The sequence below is a fragment of the Trichosurus vulpecula genome, chromosome 3 (genome assembly GCF_011100635.1).
Source record: "Trichosurus vulpecula isolate mTriVul1 chromosome 3, mTriVul1.pri, whole genome shotgun sequence".
Lineage (NCBI taxonomy): Eukaryota > Metazoa > Chordata > Mammalia > Diprotodontia > Phalangeridae > Trichosurus > Trichosurus vulpecula.
Window position 1 is genome coordinate 154,336,009 of NC_050575.1, and position 21,693 is coordinate 154,357,701.

Sequence of the window (21,693 nt, forward strand, 5' to 3'; positions counted from 1 at the left end):
CTTTGGATGAATCTTGCTAATAGCTAGAGATTGTACAAAGCAAGCTGATGTAAGAAGAGGGAGAGTTCCAGGCATGGGGGCCAGTCAGTACAAAGGCACAGAGATGGGTGATGGACTGAATCACTAATAATATTATGCCCTGCCCCACCTCCAGTTTCTCCTTCTTGCCCCAGATCACCCTACTGTTTTTACTCCCATCTCCACGGACCCCATTGTTTGTGTTCCCTTCTCCACGGAAATAATCCTCCCTCAGCTTGTCCCACTTTTTGTGTCCCCATCTCCATTGAAATCTAATTGTGTTCCTTCCCTTTAAATACTCTATCCCTACCCCTACTTGCTGCTGTTCGATTTGAGTAATTACTCCAAGTAGTTGCACGCTTCAATAAATCCACATCCAAATTTATGTCCGGGTCTCACTTGCTTTTTTTTGGTACAACATTTATGGAGGCCCCAGCGAGATTTGGGGGTAGCATGTGGCACCCCCCGTGACCTGGGCCAGGTAGGGTCTCATCCTCGGCTAGTGGGCATCTCTTCGTCCCAATCTCTAGGGGAGCTGGCCTCTGAGATGTTAATAATTTGCTTTTAGGCCAGATGTCCCAGAGCCCCAAGAGCTGGAGAGGGAGGAGAACTAACCCACCCCCCAATGCCGACCTGCCCTCTATTCAGACTTTTGCGGATCCAGACCTCTAGGGGAACCAGTCTCTGAGATGTTCCAGAGCCCCAGAGGGTAAGTGAAGTCAGGTTTCTGTTTTCTGGTTTCTGGTGGGAATTCCCTTCTGGTTCTGGTGGAGATTCGAGGCCAAACCACTGAATAAGCACTGATCTCCCAGGCATGCACTAAGACGTTAGACCTCTGCCCATTCTGGTTTCTGGTATCTGTCCTGGGGTGTCTCTTCATTTTGTGTTTGTGTGTTTTTGTCTGTCTGTTTGTGCCTGTGCATGTGTGTGTCCGTTCGTGAGTGAGTGAGAGTAGCCTATCAGCTGCTGCAGCAGCAGCCAGTAAACTCCCCTTGCCCCTCCCAATCACACTGGCATTCCTGAATAGGGAGCAGAGCAGGCTATGTGTCTGTAGTCTGGTTAAAAATTTACCATTGTAAGGAGAAATACCCACAAGTTAAAGTCAAGTTGTGGGGGGAGATTGATTTATGTTGAAGACAGGAGAAAACAGGGTATGTGAGAAAAAAAAATCCTGAGAAGTGTTAAGACTGAGTTTTCAGGCTCTGGCATAACTTCTGCTCAAAAGACAGAGTTATCTGGGCAGAAAAACTTAAGGGTAACTGCTCAAGAGAAAGACTTAAAGGAACATGGGAAAAGTTCCTTTGAACTTCTCTGCACTAAAAAATTTTCAAGAGAAGGAAGGGTTAACTCCTCCCTAAAGATCAAAAGGGAAATAGCTAGAGAAGTATTTTAACCTTTTTTTTCTGCCTACAAAAAGGAGAAAAGGTTTTTGTGTAATGAACCCAACCAGAAAAGAAGTGAAAAGTGAAAAGTGAAGATGTGTCATTCCTAATTTAATGTTTAAGATAAATTAGAGTTCATTTTACTGCTTGTCACTAAAGTTTATGGGAAAAGGAAAAGAGAGACTGTGATAAAAGTGGAAGATTAGTAAATTAAAAATCTTGAGCAAGCAGCTCAGAGTAAAAGGCTTGATAACCTGAGTTAAAAACCCAATAGATGAAGTTATAGAGACGTGGAAGGGATTATGCCCACCCACCCTTTGGACTAGATCTGTGAGTAGGTTCTATTAAATTTAACATGAATATTGGTCCAGTATGTTACTTTAAACTGACCTGGTTATAACAGGTGATTCCAAATTGTAATAATATTCTTAATTGTAAAAGTATTTAGTATATTGATTGGCAAAAACAAACGTTCAAGTTAAATAGAATTGCTTCATATGTGAATTTTCTCAGATGTGAAGTTTATGTAAATGGTGATAAGATGAAGATGAAAATACATGCAGCCAGATTAGTAATTAATTAATTATGATTTTAAAGGTTTAAATACACGACATTTGTTTATGGTATTGTTGTATTTCTAAAATTTTATTTTATTGCTTGGTAACAACTGAAGTTCATATTGCTTGGTTAATGACTGTTAGGTTCATCTGTGTTGTTAGAGAAACAATTTCACTAAGTGTTGTTAGATTGACAAATTGTACTGTTAAAATAATGAATGGATTAGGAAACTGCTAAGTCATTTCATATGACCATGTTTTTTAAAGAAGTTTAATTTAAGAAGTTATAAACTTCCAGGTTTTGTAGCAGCAGTACTGGTAGCCCTATTTGGACAATAAGTTGGAAAAAGCCTGGAAGTGGAAGTTTTTACTGAAAGAAGAGAACAGTGGAATCAGAAAATAGCTGATCTCTGAACATGACTTTTAAAGTCAGTAGGACTAATTTTTAATAATTGGCTTTTAGGATACTCTTTTAAAAATTAAAATTTGATTGTGAGGTCCAGGTAAAAGCTTTAAAAAGAAAAGGTTTTTGTCAGAAACTGCTATTGTTGTCAAATTGTGATACCCAAAGACCATGGTGAGTCAGCCTCCCTGGACCTAGCCCCGACCTCCCCTCCCTCACCGGCCCTTCTTGTGCTGAGTTCCTCCTTCATCAGCCAACTGAGTCAGCTTCTGCCAGCCCCAATCTGGATGGCCTTTTTCCCTGGTCCCTGGGGTTTGGACTGAATCTGACCCTCCTGGCTCCTAGTCACAGCCTCTCTGGTTTCTATTCATCAGTATCGCATGTCTTCTGAAGCGCACAGGGGCATAGCTCTCCACTTTTCTCTTCTCCAGTGACCCTCCCCCAGGACCCAAGAACTGCTCTTATACCCTCCAGACAGATTTGTTCTCTTTCCTCAGCAGCTCTCCATATTTCCCATATCAAGGAGGCTGGCATCCTTTTCCTGTACTGGTCCCCCTGGAACACCCATCAGCTTCTTGTTAGAAAGCCTGGCACTTCTGACTTTCGGCCAGTGCAAGATCTTGGGAGGTCAATAAGCCATCCTTACACCCTCCTCAGCCTCTTGTCACCCACCCACACTGTGCACACTGTCTTGGACCCTAAGGATGCTTTCTTCTCCATTCCTTTGGCTCCTGCAAGCCAGCTGCTTTTCGCTTTTACCTGAGTCTACCCTTCTTCGGGCTTTTCTGGCCAGCTGGCCCAGATAAGGTTGCCTCAGGGTTTCAAAAATTCTCCCACCTTCTTTGATGAAGCCCTCCGCCAGAATCTCTTGCCTTTCCGGGAATCTAACCCTTCTTTTTCCCTCATTCAGTATTTTAATGATCTCTTGTTAGCTACATCCACTGAGGATGGTTGCTTTCAAGCTACTCACTCTCTCCTGTCTCTTTTAAATTCCCTTGGCTGCTGTGCAGATCTGTTGCACCTCTGTTTGCTACCTTGGGTATTGCCTTGAGGGAAGAAATCTCTCTCTCTCTCTCTCTCTCTCTTAATCTCATATCCAGGCCATCCTAAACATTCCTGTTCCTACTACCAAGAAGCAGGTCTGTGAACTGCTGGATCCTTGGGTTTCCTGACCTTGCTAAACCTCTTTACTCTGCTACTGCTGGGTCTGGCCCTCTAGTCTGGACCCCTGTGGAACAAAAATTCCTTTGACTCCCTAAAAAGGACCCTCACCTCTGCCCCTGCATATGCTCTCCCTGACATTACCAAGCCCTTTCATCTTTTTGTGGCAAATCAGCCCTTAACCCTGCCACACTCCTTCCTGACTCCGACGATTTTTCTGTCTATTTACAAAGAACAGGGCCCCCTCCCATCTTCCAATAGGACAGTCGGAGGCAGGGGAGAGATCCTCACCCTCCTAGACTCTATTTGGCTCCCCTCTCAAGTTTCTCTTGTCCACTGCCCGGGCCATCAACTCGGCAATTCCCCTGAAGCAATTGGCAACCACCCAGCTGATGCTGCTGCCTGGGCAGCACCCCACTTGGAAGCTGCCCCCCTTCTTCTTGTTTAAGACCCCCTCCCCTCTGCACCCCTCCTCCCTCCTATTCACCCTTGGATGATTCCTTCCCGGCTAATAAAAAATAAAGGGGGGAGGGAAGAAGGAGTGGTGGGTTTTGGGAGATGGCCAAACTTTTGTTCCTGAGGTCTTGGGGAGGGATTGGGAGGGAAGACTCTATCAGATCACACCCCTGTGGGGGGAGCTACTCAGGGACAGATATTACATTCCCCACTTAGACAACATCCTTACCAGCACAGTCACCAGATGCGGTCCTGCGCTCAAGTGAATGCCAAACAGGCAGAGAGAGCTCCACTCAGGGTAAGGCTGTGGGGGGCGCAACCAGGGGAACATTGGAAAGTGATTTTGCTGAAGTCAAACCACCAGCAGCAGGTTTTAAATGTCTCTTGGTCTTTGCTGAAGAGACAGGCCCGATGGTTGTAAAGAAACTCTTGAATGAATTGATCCCCTGTTTTGGCCTTTGCCCTAGCATTGGCTCAGATAATGGCCCTAGTTTTGTTGCCAAATTACTTAGGGTGTGCCCACAACCCCAGAGCTCCGGTCAGGTTGAATGGGCAAACCGCACCCTTAAAGAGTTTCAGGAGAACTGGGTCACTCTGCTCCCCCTGGCCCTGCTCTGCAGCTGATGCACCCCTAATAAACTAGGTTTGAACCCCCTCTGAAATTCTTTTTGGGTGGCCCCCTCCTATTGACACTTCCCTCATTAAGTTCCTACAGGGTCTTCAACATGTCCAGTCTCAGCTTCATAAATCTGTCTGGGAAGCCCCGCCTACTCCAACTTCTGACCAGCTCCACCACTTCCAGCCTGGGGACTCTGTCCTAATCTGGAAACATACAGCCTCTGGTCTCAAGCCTAAGTGGAAGGGCCCTTACACTGTCATCCTGACCACCCCATCTGCAATCAAGGTTAACTCCATTCCTGTCTGGCTCCACCACAGCCATGTGAAAGCAGCTACATCCTCACAATGGAAGGCAGAGCCCCTCGAGAACTCCCTAAAGCTAAGACTGTTCTGACCCCCTTCTTGATCTTCCTATTAACCCCTTCCATGGTCCCTCACAATCCCCTGCCCCCAAGCTAAGCTCTACTGGGGTAATCACTATAGGGAACAAACAGTTCTGAACTTTCCAAAGTCATGAAGACATACATCTCCCCCTCAATACCCTTTTTGAGAGCCCACCAGTGGACGCAGGCTGCCTGCTCTGCTCTACTTCAGCGTACCCAACCACATGTGCCTGCCCTTGTATCATGGCCCACAACTTCCCCTTAGCTGACCTTAGTGACTCCCTGTGTGTTCCACCAGGCATCATTAAGGGCTCGGACCAATGCTTGGACACGTTACTCCATATCTGTACAATCAAGTCCAACCCCTGGCACCTGAAATTAGATCTTATTGTCCTAAATCCTTCTGACCCTGCCTAGAGAGGCCCAGTCTCTCGGGTACTGGGACTCATTATTATCCCTTGGGTGACCATGGGGTTGCCACATGTGGGAGAGACAGTGACACTGACTGTAACCAAGAAGCCTTTACCAGGTCCCCATCCCATTGGCCCAATAGGAGACCTGGCCATGCCTGCCCCATGAAGGAACCTAGCCATCCCTGCCCCAACACCTATTACTCAGGAACCCCACACATATCAGGTTTCCTGGCTTGCCCTTTTATCAGCTGTTCATAAGACACTTAACAACTCTAACCACATACTGGGCAAAAATTGTTGGACCTGTGTTAAGCCCCAGCCTCCTTACTATGTAGTGGTGGCACCAAATGCCTTCATCACCCCTACCTCCAACACAGAGAACTGCAAGTAGAACCAATCACAGCTCACCCTTGAGGACGTGCAGGGAACAGGCCTTTGCCTTACATCATCTAACACCACTTTATCTAGTTCTCAGTACGGCTCCATTTGCAGACAAACTCAGGAGATTCAGGCCTCCATCTCAGACTACTTCTTGGTCCATCCAGGAGCCTGGCGGGCGTGTCACAATGGCTTTACCCAGTGTGTCTCTGCTACTGTGTTCCTCAGACACCAAGAACACCCGGAGGGCCCCCTGTGCATCTTAGTGGCCATAATTCCCTAGGTTTCTCTCCTCCCAGGTGAGGAAGCCTGGCACTATTTTCCCCCGAAGGGCAACTGAGTTACCGTCAAAGGCGAGCAATACCACTCCTCACCCCCATCTTAGTGGGCCAGGGGCTTGTGGGCTCTGCTGCCACCGGAACGGCAGCCCTTGTCAAAGGGGATCTCAAGTATAAGGCCTTAAGTGCACAGGTAAACACTGACTTCTTCCACATTGAGCAGTCCATCTCAGTCCTAGAAAAACAAGTGGACCCATTGGCGGAGGTGGCCCTCCAGAACCGCAGAGGCCTTGACCTTCTTTTTCTCAAGCAGGGTGACCTATGTGTGGCTCTGAGAGAGGCCTGTTGTTCCTATGTTAACAACTCTCTGGGGTGGTGCGGGAAAGCCTGACTTTGGTACGCCAAAATATTGCCAATAGACAAAAAAAGCTGGAAAACTCTGAGAACTGGTATCAGTCCCTGTTCCGTACATCCCCTTGGCTCACTACCCTGGTGACTACCCTGGCTGGCCCCCTCCTCCTCTTCATTGTAACTCTGGTTGTGGGCCCCTGCCTCATTAATCATTTTCCGCAATTTGTCAAGTCCTGCATAAACTCTGTTAAACTGCTATTGATCAGGGATCTCCATTACCATTTTGCAAATCCCATTCCCCCTGATTCTTGTGACAAATCCCCTGAGAATGTGTCAAAAAATTGACACACTTTGAAAAAAAAAGTGGGGAATGTTATGCCCTGCCCCCCTCCAGTTTCTCCTTCTTGCCCCCACTCACCCTACTGTTTTTACTCCCGTCTCCATGGACCCCACTGTTTGTACTCCCATCTACATGGACCCCATTGTTTGTGTTCCCTTCTCCACAGAAATAATCCTCAGCTTGTCCCACTGTTTGTGTCCCCATCTCCATGGAAATCTAATTGTGTTCTTTCCCTTTAAGTGCTCTATCCCCACCCCTACTTGCTGCTGTTCAATTTGAGTAATTACTCCAAGTAGTTGCGCGCTTCAATAAATCCACATCCAAATTTATACCCGGGTGTTGATTGCTTTTTTTGAGCATGATAATAACAAGAGAAATATAAAATTACAACAGTGAGCAGACCTCAAATCATAAAGACTGCAAAAGATTTTAAAAAGTGGCATCAATATTGGAAATATAGATATGGGAAATACTATACTAATACTCTGTTGCTAAAGAAGTGAAAAGGTCAAGACATTCCTGATATCAATTTTGAATTATGTAAGAAAGCTATCTATATCCTTTGACCCAGACTTTTCTTTAGTGGTCATATAACCCTAAGCGAAATCAAAGACAGAAAGAAAAGCCTAGAATGTACCAAAAAAAATTCATAGCATTACTTTGTGGTGGCAAAAAGTCAGGAACAAAATGCCAGCTGACTGGTGGAAAAAGGAAAACAAAAACAAAAAAAAAAGACAAACTATGGTATATGGATGTAATAGAATATTGCTATGTAGTAAGAAATTGCAAAAATTAACTATTCAAAGAAACATAGGAAGAAATATAGGAACTAATGTACAAGGGACCACCTCCATTGCCAGGCTCAATTTAGAGAGGGAGAGAAAAATGGAAAGAGAAAGGAAAGAAGAGAAAGAGCCAAGAGGCAGAAAGGAGATAAAAGAGATGAAAGAGAAAACAAGAAGCAACAACAATAACAATAAAGAAAATAGAGGAGAAAAAAAGCTTTTTTATATGCCCCGCCCCCAACTTTTCAAATGCTACCTTGACCATGAAGCCTTTTTAATCTCTCAATTCAGTCAATAACCTTCCCCTCCCCTTGCACCTCATTGAACTCTTTATTCAGAACCTTTTCAATACATTTAATGTGATATTGTATATTATAGGCATCCATGTTTGGGTCTTTCTCCTCTATTCAAGGGTAGCATCCATAAGTTAAATAAATTTTACATTTTTCCCATTACCTCAGTCCTATATACACAGTAGTCACATAAGAAGTGTTTGTTGAATAAATGAGAAAAGGGAAAACAGGTAGTTAAGAGAAAAATAGGAGAGAAGGGATAGGAAAGACCTCACTCCCTGACCAAATCATCCCTAACCATGGCATAGTACTCTTGAAAGCTCACCAATGCTGAAACACTGACACCTCCTGCCGACTCCCCAAAGATGGTGACTGAGCCTGGATCACCTCCAAAATTGGCGATGTTCTTCTGGACCCATTGGAGTGCAGCCACTTGGTCTAAGTAACCCCAGTTTCCCCAGGCATGTTCATCTCCAGTGCTGCAAGGGAGAGGGGGCAACAGGTATACAATGAATTGAAAAGACAGAGAACGGATTTCAGAGAAACAGCCACAAATCCAGAGAAGGGTCAATAACCCTCCAGATAGGACAAACTTGTGATATCAGAAATAGTGAGTAATGCTGAGATTCCCCTTCTAGTGAATCCAGGCCATTTCCCCACTTTTTTTTTAACATATCTATCATATGTATAGGTCCTGTTCCCTTATTAGCTGTGAGACCTTTGGCAAGTTACTTAGCCTTTGTCTACCTCAGTTTACTTAATTGTAAAAAGAAGGAGATAATAATATTTACCTTATAGGCAAGATAAAAATAAAATGAGATAATACTTGTAAAAAGCGCTTAGTACAGTACCTGGCCCTTAGTAGATGATTAATAAATGTTTCCTCCCTCCTTTTCTCCCCTTCTATTCCCTTCATTATATGTAAATTTGTTGAGCACAGGGAATATGTGCTTGATTTCCAGTTAACTTCCTACCCACATTGCCCTCTGAGGGCTCTATCAAGATTGTTAACTGAATCCCCTAAAAGAGTGAAGATGAAATCTCTACTTCTTTGGTGCTCATCTCTTTGTAGTCTCTCACAATATCATGCTGATGCACAGATTCATAACTTGCATGAGGAACATGACTCTTTGCCTTACTTAGCCAACACCTAGGGCAGGGAGCATCTTTTTTCTTTTCCAGGGAGGGTATGTATGAGGGGTGGGTATGAGGAGCAATAAGAGAATAACTTGTCCTCCTTTTGGGGAGCACCATAAGCATGCCTCAGCATCTCAAGTCTTCTTTCTTCATGGTGCTCTTCTCCTAAGACCACTATTCCCCCAGCTCCCTTGGGGTGAAAGCTAGTGTTCTCTTTGCATAACTACACTCAAAGTTAGAGCATTCTCTTAAATACCACTGTTGCCCTCCACACACACAGTGGTTTTTGCTCAAGTGAAATGACTCCTACTGGCTCAGAACATGCCTTTTTCTGCCCTTTTTTTCCCTGCCCAAAATGCCTTCTTCTGACCTTTCTGCTCATGTTCCAAATTCTCCAGGAAACCTCTCTTTACTACTCCAATCCAGTGATTTCTCTCTCATTTGAACAGCTATATCTCTGGAGCACTGGATGTGGAGTCAGAAGGTGCTAGTTCATTTAATAACCTATATTTAATAGCTTTGGGCAAGCTGCTTAACTTCTCTGGGCCTCAGTTTCCTTTTCCAGAAAATGAGAGGGTTGTAGTAGATGACTTTTAAGGTCCTTGTCAGGGATATGACCCCACTTACCACAAATTTCCTTGTACTGTTAATTTTTCAAGTGCACCTCATTTTCCTAGGTAAGTGGTGATATGGATATGCCCAACATTTTTATAGCTGCTTCAGGGCCTAGCACAGAGCTAGATATGATATGAATCTTGTATCTGGTTAGAATTCAATGTGTCAAAAGGGCAGCTAGGTCACACAGTGGATAGAGGGTCTGGCTTGGAGTCAGGAAGACTCTTCCTGAGTTCAAATCCACTCTCAGACACTTACTAGCTGTGTGACCCGGAGCAAATCACTTAACCCTGTTTGCCTCAGTTTCCTAATCTGTAAAATGAGCTGGAGAAGGAAAAGGCAAAACACTCTATCTAATACCTTTGCCAAGAAAACCCCAAATGGGGTCACAAAGAGTCAAACATGACTGAAGTGACTGAACTACAAATGTCAAAAGAGCTATGATTTCTACTAACAGTTTACAACTCCTCCACACTTTAATCTTAACTTGAATCTTCACTTGATATCCAACAATAGTGATTATCCTCTCTGAATTTAGCTAAACAACAGCTTGATAGGACCTTCCAGAATTTATATTACACTAGCATTCAAGTAAAAACAATGATTTGTTAAGCAAATACTTCAGGAAGAGATAAACATTTATTAAGCACCTACTACACTCCAATGTCCTCCCCCAAAAGTACCTTTTGCTTATTTTGTATTTTTTCTGTATATACATATGTTCTCTCCCACAATAGAATGTCTCCTCCTCTGGGGCAGAGGCTGTTTTATTTTGTCTTTGTGTCCTCAGGACTTAGCATTGCCCTAATAAATATTTATTAATTGATCAATTAATGAATAGCAGGTATTCAATGCAAAACCCTTAATTCAATGATAGTAACTGGTACTCCATACTACATCTCACCAATTTTAGGATGATAAGATTATAAATTTAGGGCTCAAGGACCTTAGAGGCCATTTAATCCAACTACCTCATTTTACATGAGGTAAATGAGCTTAGAGGAGTTAAATGACTTGCTGAGGGAATAAATGACTGAGGGAGAATTTGAACTCAGATCCTCTCCAAATTCAATGTTCGTTCTTCACTACTTAATTTCTGAGATAACAGTGACCCTGGCAATAGTTGTTGGATGCTGATAATACGATAGGTGTTATGCCACAGTCCATGACCTTAAGAACACTAAATTAGAGAAGAAGTCAAACAGGATCCATGTGTAGGCCAAGTTCCCAAAAAGCACATGGACACATAGAAATGGTCTCTACCAGGATGAGTTGCCCATATTCATGTGTCAAAGTGATGTGGATACAAACAGTACCCTAAAGTTAAAAATAATATTAAGAGTTGACTTTGTGAAGCCCCTAGTTCATTCTCTAACCTGAAGGAGTTGTAAATTCTCTTCTCCTTATCTTTTTTTTATTTAACATATTTAGTTTTCAGCACTGATTTTCACAAGAGTTTGAATTAAGAATTTTCTCCCTATTTCTACCCTCCCACCCACTGTAACATGGCATATATTCTGGTTGACCTGTTCCCCAGCCAGCCCTCCCTTCTGTCATTCCACTCCTCTCCCATTCCCTTTTCCCTTCCTTTCTTGTAGGGCAAGATAATTTTCTATGCCCCATTAACTGTGTATCTTATTTTCTAATTGCATGCAAATTTTTTTTTTGTGTTTGAACAACTGTTTTTAAAACTTTGAGTTCCAAATTCTCTCCCCTCTTCCCTTTCCACCCACCCGCTCTAAGAAGTCAAGCAATTCAACATAGGCGACATGCGCATCATTATGTATAACCCTTCCACAATACTCATGTTGTAAAAGACTAACTATATTTTGCTCCTTCCTAACCTATCCCCCTTTATTGAATTTTCTCCCTTAACCCTGTACCCTTTCAAAAGTGTTTGTTTTTGGTTGCCTCCACCTCCATCTGCCCTCCCTTCTATCATACCTGCTTATTTTATCTTCTTCCTCCTTTTTTCCTGTGGGGTAAGATACCCAATTGAGTAGGTATGGCATTCCCCCTTCAGGTCAAATCTGATGAGAGCAAGATACACTCATTCCCCTCTCACCTGCCTTATCTTCTCTTCATACAGAACTGCTTTTCTTGCCAATTTATGCGAGATAATTTACCCCATTCTATCTCTCCCTATCTCCCTCTCTCAATATATTCCTCTCTCGTCCCTTAATTTGATTTTATTTCTTTTAGATATCTTCCCTTCATCTTCAACTCACCCTGTGCCCTCTCTCTCTCTCTCAACACACACACACACACACACACACACACACATATATATATGTATATATAATAACATACACACACAAACATATATACATACATACTCACATATACATATATATACATAAACATGTATATATATACATATATGTATATATATGTATATATATATGCATATTCCCCTCACCTACCTTAATACTGAGGTCTCATGAATCATACACATCATCTTTCCATGTAGGAATGCAAATAAACACTTCAACTTTAGTAAGTCCCTTGCAATTTCTTTTTCTTGTTCTTTTTCTTGATTACCTTTTCATGATTCTCTTGATTCTCGTGTTTGAAAGTCAAATTTTCCATTCAGCTCTGGTCTTTTCACTGAGAAAGCTTGATAGTCCTCTATTTTATTCAAAATTCATATTTTGCCTTGGAGTGTGATACTCAGTTTTGCTGAGTAGGTGATTCTTGGTTTTAAACCTAGCTCCGTTGGCCTCCGGAATATCATATTCCAAGCCCTTCAGTCTCTTAATGTAGAAGCTGTTAGATCTTGGGTTATTCTAATTGTGTTTCCACAATACTCAAGTTGTTTCTTGCTGGCTGCTTCCAGTATTTTCTCCTTGATCTGGGAACTCTGAAATTTGCCGACAATATTGCTAGGAGATTTCTTTTTGGGATCTATTTGAGGAGGCGATTGGTGGATTCTTTCAATTTCTATTTTGCCCTGTGGCTCTAGAATATCAGGGCAGTTCTCCTTGACAATTTCTTGAAATATGATATCTTGGCTCTTTTTTTAAATTTAAATTTATTTATTTAACATATTTGATTTTCAGCATTGATTTTCACAACAGTTTGAATTACAAATTTTCTCCCCATTTCTACCCTGGCCCCCCACTCCAAGATGGCTTATATTCTGGTTGCCCTGTTCCCCAGTCAGCCCTCCCCTCTATCACCCCCCTCCCCTCTCATCCCCTTTTCCTTTCCTTTCTTGTAGGGCAAGATAAATTTCTACACCCCATTGCCTGTGTATCTTATATTTTAGGTGCATGCAAAAACATTTTTTTTTTGTTTTTGAACATCTGTTTTTAAAACTTTGAGTTCCAAATTCTCTCCCCTCTTCCCTTCCCACCCACCCTCCCTAAGAAGTTGAGCAATTCAACCTAGGCCACACATGTGTATCATTATGTATAACCCTTCCACAATACTCATGTTGTAAAAGGCTAACTACATTTTGCTCCTTCCCAACCCATCCAGCTTTATTGAATTTTCTCCCTTGACACTGTCCCCTTTCGAAAGTGTTTGTTTTTGATTACCTCCACCCCCATCTGCCCTCCCCTCCATCATCCCCCCCTTTTATTTTTTTTTTATCTTCCTCTCTCTTCTTTGCTGTGGGGTAAGATACCCAACTGAGTATGTATGGTATTCCCTCCTCAGCCCAAATCTGATGAGAGCAAGGTTCACTCATTCCCCCCTCACCTGCCCTCTCCCCTCCTCCCACAGAACTGCTTCCTCTTGCCACCTTTATGCTAGATAATCCACCCCATTCTATCTCTCCCTATCTCCCTCTCTCAGTATGTTGCTCTCTCATCCTTTAATTTCATTTTATTTCTTTTAGATATCTTCCCTTCATCTTCAACTCACCCTGTGTCTGCTCTCTCTCTTTTACATATATATATATAAAAACACACACATATATATATAAACACATACACATATACATATATATACATAGATACACATACATACATATACACATAGATATATACATACATACACATTCACTCATATATATATACATAAACATATATATATATGCATATTCCCTTCAACTACCCTAATACTGAGATCTCATGAATCATACACATCATCTTTCCATGTGGGAATGTAAACAAAACAGTTCAACTTTAGTAAGTGCCTTGCAATTTCCGTTTCTTGATTACCTTTTCATGCTTCTCTTAATTCTTGTGTTTGAAAGTCAAATTTTCTATTCCGTTCTGGTCTTTTCACTGAGAAACCTTGAAAGTCCTCTATTTTATTGAAAATTCATATTTTGCCTTGGAACATGATACTCATTTTTGCTGGGTAAGTGATTCTAGGTTTTAATCCTAGCTCCATTGACCTCCGGAATGTCTCATTCCAAGCCCTTCAATCTCTTAATGTAGAAGCTGCCAGATCTTGGGTTATTCTGATTGGGTTTCCACAATACTCAAATTGTTTCTTTCTGGCTGCTTGCAGTATTTTCTCCTTGATCTGGGAGCTCTGGAATTTGGCAACAATATTCCTAGGAGATTTCTTTTTGGGATCTGTTTGAGGAGGCGATCGATGGATTCTTTCAATTTCTATTTTGCCCTGTGGTTCTAGAATATCAGGGCAGTTCTCCTTGATAATTTCTTGAAAGATGGTATCTAGGCTCGTTTTTTGATCATGGCTTTCAAGTATTCCAATAATTATCTCTCCTGGATCTATTTTCCAGGTCCAAGTTTGGTTGTTGCACGCCGCTCATGCTGGGCTCCACTGCACTCCGTTCCCAGCTCCCAGCTCCCAGCTCCCAGCTCCCAGCTCCCAGCTCCATGTGGAACAGACCTCACCCAGAGACCATCCAGGTTGTCCTGGGCTGAAGCCCTGCTTCCCTCGGCTGTTCTGTGGGTTCTGCCGTTCTAGAATTGGTTCAGAACCATTTTTTATAGGTTTTTGGAGGGATTTGGTACAGAGCTCACTCTAGTCCCTGCTTACCCGCTGCCATCTTGGCTCCAACCCTAGGCTCTTTTTTTGATCATGGCTTTCAGGTATTCCAATAATTTTTAAATTATCTCTCCTGGATCTATTTCCAGGTCAGTGGTTTATCCAATGAGATATTTCACATGGTCTTCCATCTTTTCATTCCTTTGGTTCTGTTTTATAATATGTTAATTTCTCATAAAGTCAGTAGCTTCCACTTGCTCCAATCTAATTTTTAAGGTAGTATTTTCTTCAGTGGTCTTTTGAACCTCCTTTTCCATTTGGCTAATTCTGCCTTTCAAGGCATTCTTCTCCTCAGTGACCTTTTGGAATTCTTTTGCCCTTTGAGTTAGTCAGTTTTTTAAGGAGTTGTTTTCTTCAGTATATTTTTCAGTATTTTTTGTGTCTCCTTTAGCAAGTCATGGACTTGTCTTTCATGGTTTTCTTGCATCATTCTCATTTTTCTTCCCAATTTTTCCTCTACTTCTCTAACTTGCTTTTCCAAATACTTTTTGAGGTCTTCCATGTCCTGAGACCAGTTCATGTTTTTTTTTGGAGACTTTTGTTGTAGGCTCTTTGACTTTGTTCACTTCTTCTAGGTGTATGTTTTGGTCTTGTTTGTCACCAAAGAAAGATTCCAAACTCTCAGAATGAATCTGGGTGCGTTTTCACTGCCTGGCCATGTTCCCAGCCAACTAACTTGACCCTTGAGTTTTTCAGCACGATATGACTGCTTGTAGAGTAAAGAGAACCATGTTCCAAGCTTGGAGGGATGTGCCAGCTCTGCCACACCAGCGCTCCTCCTTCCCCAAGAACCCCCAACCTGGACTGGACTTAGATCTTCAGCAGACTCTTCACTCCTGCTCTGATCCGCCACTTAATTCCTCCCACCAGGTGGGCCTGGGGCTTGAAGCAACTGCAGCTGTGGTTCTGTAGCTGCCCCACTTCCGCTGCCCCGGTGGCCAAACTGCAAACTCCTTCCACTCCCACATCTTTTCCCACTAACGCTCTCTGTTGTCTTTGGTGTTTGTGGGTTGAGAAGTCTGGTAACTGCTGCAGCTCACTGATTAGGGGTGCTAGGGCACACTCCACCCAGCTCCTGGTCTGTTTGGTCCACATGGCCCACACTAGGGTCTGCTCCACTCTGCTCCACTCCCAGCTCCTTGCGCGAAAGACCTCACCCAGTAACCATCCCAGCTGTCCTTGGCTGGAGCCCTGCTTCCCTCTGCTATTTTATGGGGTCTTCAGTTCTAGAATTGGTTCAGAGCCATTTTTTATAGGTTTTTGGAGGGACTTGGTGGGGAGCTCATGCTAGTCGCTGCTTTCCAACTGCCATCTTGGCTCCTCCCCCTTCTTCCCCTTATCTTGAAATACCATAAAACTCCACCCTTATCCTGGACTAGAAAATTCCTTGTTTTTCTCACCCTGTTTCATAAATTTCCCCCTGTCTCTCTTATCCTGTCCTTACAAAAACAAGCCCGTATTTCCTCTATAAATTGCTAGTTCTTCTTCCAGGGCTAGCCAGCTGCTGTTGCATCAATAAAGCTCCCAATGGCTGCAGAGAATGTCTCAGTGAATTCTTCCAAACCTGAACTAGCTGTAACAACTCTAAACCTCATCAAAGGGTTTTTGCAGAGTAGTTGCCATGAGAGAATCACAGCATTCCTGATTTGGATAGTGTCTAGGGCAGGTTTATACTGTTCAGTGTTATTTAAGGTGAGTTCTTCAATGGAAGATCTTACCTGAAGAATCCAAAGATTCCCAGGCGATACTGAATGGCCACCACTATGACGTTCTCAAGAGCTGAGAGGGCAAGCCCATCATAGGTTGATGCGGCACCCAGCAAAAGACCTCCTCCATGGATCCACACCATCACCTGGGTAAGTAAGGAAGAATCACATTGTTTATAGGAGCCCAGAGCTGAGAAAGCTCTCAAGAAGTCAGTTATTCTAGCCCTAATTTCAGACATATGAAATAATATGTAAATCACTCAGGCCAGGTGATGTACTCAAAGGTTCACAGTCTTAGAATTGAAAAGGCACTTTGTCCAATCTCCTCATTTTACAGATAATATAACTGATGCTCTGACAGGTTAAATGACTTACTTGAAGTCACAAAGGTAGTGTCATAGCTTAGATTTAAACTTAAATCTCTTACCTACAAATCTGGTATTATTTCCATTGTCTCCCTTCCAGTGATATCTAGGGAGTCAGTACTGTGTTGTAGAATGGCATAGGTCTAGGAACTAGGAGACTTGGATTCTAGTCCTAGCACTTCCACTAACTTATTGTAAGAACTTAGACAAATTCCCTTCCCTTTACAAGTCTCATTTTATACCAAAAAGAAATGAGAATGTTGTACTAAGTGATCAGTGTTTTTATCAGCTCAGACATTCAGATTCTGAGTGTCCTCTGATGGATAGATGGAAGCAAATGTGTGCTGGTAAATGTTTCTTTGAATAAAAAAAATGTACAGAATATACTCTTATCTTTAATTTGTTTGATTAACATTTTCTCCATCACTTGGATCTAGACAATCAACAAAACAGTCAAGTGCTCCTTTGTAGTATTTGTGGATTTCTGATGTGCATAAAAATGAATAATTGGCTCCTACTAGCCAGTCTGAGCAAGCTCCAGCATACTCAGGGATGGAGGGAAAGAATACCTCCAGGGAGTATTGTACCATACCCTTGAAGCAGTTTGTTCTCTGGGAGCTCTAGTATAAGATTATGGAAAGCAAAAAACAGAGACAAATAATACAGACCTCACCTCTATGGGCCTAATTTATTGGAAACAAGAACCAATGGTGATGAAGGAAAATAGAAAGTAATCCTGTTCTTTCCATTCAACTTTGTTAAAAAGAAATGTGATGTTTAAGAAGTTCAAGAGACGTAATTTCTGGGTAATTTAAACATTTTTAAAATAATGCCAGAATGTTTATTAATAAAAGGATGGCCATTTGGCCATCTCTCCCTCAGATCAGAGACAATCATGGCAGTCAGATCATGGCTTACCCCTTTGGAAGAGGGGTGCTCCTGAGGGTGGCAATCAACTCTGATTGGTTAACAATTAATGAAAAGTGGACTTTACAGAGAAGTGAGCTCACTCCAATAAGGGGCTTAGAGTGACATCATGCCACTCTTGGCCAGAAAGACTATCCCTATATCCAGACCACACCCAGCCTTGGGCAATCTAGACAAAGAATCTGTACCTCCCACCCAAGCCTGAACTAATTAGGTAGAGTAGCAATACCCAGAATGAAGAGAATGTTAATCCTATCTTTCAACAGCCCAATGCTTGAGAGATTAGACAAGGAAATAGGAGAGGGAAATAAAGTTGAGTTCTCCCCAATTTTAACAATTGTCTACTAATGGGAGAGAGAAATAATAATTTCTCTGAGAAAATGGTGATATTTGCCTTGGAGAAGTCTTGGGGGAGGTGAGACTAGACAGCTGTTATCAATTATATGAAGGGCTGGTATGCCAATAAAATAAAATAAAATAAAATAAAATAAAATAAAATAAAATAAAATAAAATTGTTCTGTGTGTACCCAGAGGACAGAACCAGAAACAATGATTGGAAATTACAGAGAAACAGATTCTAGGTCTCAGAAAAAAATTTCCTATCAATTTGATTTCCCCAAAACATGAATGGGCTGCCTCAGTTAATCTTTCATTTTTCCTCATTGGAGGTCTTTAAGCAGCTGTTTCTTTATAGTTTTTCAGGTGTGTTATAGAGGAGTGGCATAAGTTGGCTAGATGATCTCTGAGTTACTTCCAGCTCAGAAATTCTAGTAATTAAGCTGGAGAACCTCCAGATGATGATGACCGTGGAGGAGAAAGGCCTCAAAACAGGGTCCTATAAGAGTTAATTGAATAAAGAGAAGATATCTAGCTTGGAGAAGACTCAGGCAGAATATTCTAAGTATTTTCATGTATATAAAAGAATGGCATAGGCTCATTAGTCCTCAAGAACAGAACTAGAACCAGAAAGTAAAACTTTAAAGGAGGCAAGTTTGGTCTCAAGATAAGGAGCAAGCTTCTAACAATTAGAGCTCTCCAACAATGTGCTGGACCTTATGGAACACTGATGTGCTGGGTATTATCTTAAGCAAAACAATTTTGATCTGTATCTCATACATGAGGAGTCAAGGGTTTTCCAGCAATTCAAATTAAGTAGGAAGCAGGGAGGTAGAAATGTCATGGTTCAGGGCTATTCAGGCAACTATCTTCCATACTAAGAATTGGATTCAAGGCTGGTTCCAAGCTACTCTTTTCAGCTTCTAGGAGAAGCCATATACCCCTATATGCCCAGGTGATGCTATTTCCATTCTCAAAGTTGTACAAATCAAAAACAATTAAAGAAGGAGAACAAATTTAGACCTGCAAGGGACCTTAGAGATCATCCAATTCAAGTCCATAATTTTACAGATGATGAAACTGAGGCCAAGATAAATTATCTTTAAGAAAATTATAGAATACTTTCCAAAATCAATCAGAATTCTTTTAAATTATCCACGCTACTCTTCCTCTTTCTCACTGATGTGGGTCATTGACAGTTCTGGGGGAAGGAAGGAGTTGCTAATCTAATGCAGGAGCCTTAAACAGAACCAGGAGATCAGGTCTGAAGTATTGGTGGAGGAAATAAAAATACGTCCCATGGAGCATATACGACTTAGGATAAGGGTGGGAGCATAATAGCTGGCTTCAAGCATTCAACAACCCATCTTGTGGAATAGATGGAACATAATGCATAGATAGAGAACTGGCCTTCAAGTTAGGAAGATCTGGGTCCAGGTCCTGCCTTTGATATTCTGGTTGTGTGGCTCTAGGCAAGCTAAGTCAAAGAGAAAATGATGACCAACAGAGGTAAAGAAAGATACTTTACCTGTAAATTCTCTACACCAGAGGTGTTGAACACTTCAGCTGGACTGAACCAGATTAAAATACAATTGGAAATATTTAACAAGATAACTATAAATATAATAAAACGTAATATTATGGCCTGAGAAACTTACTAAATGTGTGTCCCTGGGCTAAACTTAATTTAACTCTGTTTGCTTCAGTTTCCTCATTTATAAAGTGAATTGAAGAAGGAAATGGCAAACCGCTCCTTGCTGAAAAAATCCCAAATAGGTTCATGGAGAATCCAACATGAATGAAATGACTAAACAACAATAAAATGTTAATATACGGATCCTTATGTATGTTTTAGTCCTATTTTCTGAGTTTAACATCACTGCTCTATGCCAAAGCAATCATAATTCTAGTCCTTATCCTTTATTCAATGACAGAGGTTGGAATTTTTCTGTTTTGTTAGAGAAAGCACAACTCATGATATTGGGGAAGAATTACTAAGAGATTTGGCTGTCTCAAGAGGTGGTAGGTTCCTCCTCAACGGAAGACTTTAAGCAAAGCTTAGATGACCACATGTTAGAGATGTAGAAAAAATACTTGTTCAGTCATGTTTTTGTTTTGTTTTGTTTTTGGAGGGGTGAAGGCAGGGCAATTGGGGTTAAGTGACTTGCCCAAGGTCACACAGCTAGTAAGCGTGTCAAACATCTGAAGTCAGATTTGAACTCAGCTCTTCCTGACTCCAGGGCTGATGCTTTACTCTCTGCACCACCTAGCTGCCCCCTCGGTCACGTTTTTGACTTGATGTTTCGTGGGGTACCAGTCAACTCTGAGATTCTATGACATTGTCAGAGTTTCACATCTTCTAGCTGGCAATAAGCAATGATGATGATGATGATGATGATGATGATGATGATGGCAGGTAGGTGACTCACTATACAGAACACTAAGCCTGGAGTCAGGAAGATCTCAGTTCAAATTTGGTCTCAAACACTTCCTAACTGTGAGACCCTGGACAAGTCACTTAATCTGTTTACCTTAGTTTTCTCTTCTGTAAAATGGTGATAATGATAGCACCTCCCTCCTGGATTTGTTGTGAGGTTTAAATGAGATAATGATTATAAAGTTCTTAGCCTGGTGCCTGCCACTTAGTAAGTGCTATATATGTGTTAACTATAATAATAACAATAAAAGCTAATATTTACATAGCCCTTACCACATTTCAGGCATTGTGCTAAGCTCTGGGAGTATAAAGAAGGGCCATTCTCAAGGAGTTCACAGTCTAATGGAAGAGACATGTAAACAGTAATGTATAAACAAGCTATGTGCAATATAAATTGGAAATGATCAGCAGATGGAAGTTACTAGAATTAAAGGGGATTGGAAAAGGCTTCCTATAGAAGGTCGAATTTTAGTTGGTACCTGAAGGAAGCCCAGAGACAGAGATGAGGAGGGAGAGCATTTTAGACATGAGGGAGAGCTAGTGAACATGCCTGGGTCTGAGAGATGGAGGCCATTGTCTCTGGATCTCAGAGTGAGGGTGGTGGGGTATAAAGTATAAGGAAACTGGAAAGGTATGTGTGTGGGGGAGATTATAAAAGGTTTTAAATGGAAAATAGAGGATTTTATATTTGACCACAGAAGTGACAGGGAGTCATTGGAGTTTACTGTGTGGAGAAATGACACGGTCAGTTCTGTGCTCTAGGAAAATCATTTTGCAGTTGAGTGGAACATGAACTGCAGTGGGGAGAGACTTGTGACAAGAAGACCAATCAGCAGGCCATGAGTCTACTGCAATAGACTAGGTGTGAACTGATGAAGTCCTTTTCCAGGGTGGTGGCAGTTTTAGAGGAGAAAAAAAGACCTCATGTAAGAAGCATTGCAAAGGTAAAATCTACAAGCCTTAGCAACAGATTGGTTATGGGGCATTAGGGGTAGAATAAGGAGTCAAGGATGACACCTAGATTGCAAACCTGAGTGACTAGGAGAATGGTGGTACCCTTGAAAGTAATATGGAAATTGGGGAGAAGAGTGGTTTTGGGGGCCAAAATAATGGATTCAGTTTTGCACATGTTGAGTTTAAGATATCTATGGGATGTCCATTTCAAGATGCCTGAAAATTGGAGATACTATTAACCAATTGTGTGATCTTTGGACACTCTCTGGACCTCAGTTTCCTTCTCTGTAGAGGGGAAAATAACATTTGTCCCTAGGGTTGAATGAAATAATGTGGATGGAAAGAATTTTGCGAATATAAGGTATGTGTATGTTTTACTCTCACTTACCACTGTGAGTTTCCTATCACCCACCCAGGATATAATTTTAAAT

The 21,693-nt window shown here is 41.9% G+C and overlaps 1 protein-coding gene across 2 annotated transcripts in view; it reads right to left on the minus strand.

The window, feature by feature from the left end:
• Positions 1-21,693, minus strand: part of LOC118841848 (liver carboxylesterase 1-like) — a 113,298-nt gene that overhangs the window by 70,046 nt on the left and 21,559 nt on the right. Inside the window, exons 4-5 of one of the 2 annotated variants that reach the window (XM_036749514.1) lie at positions 16,255-16,388; positions 8,142-8,295 (exon numbers count right to left, since the gene is read on the minus strand). The exons of the other annotated variant lie outside the window; for it this stretch is intronic. Coding sequence (XP_036605409.1) covers positions 8,142-8,295; positions 16,255-16,388 — 288 coding nt within the window. The remainder of the gene's footprint in view (positions 1-8,141; positions 8,296-16,254; positions 16,389-21,693) is intronic. 2 annotated transcript variants of the gene reach the window in all.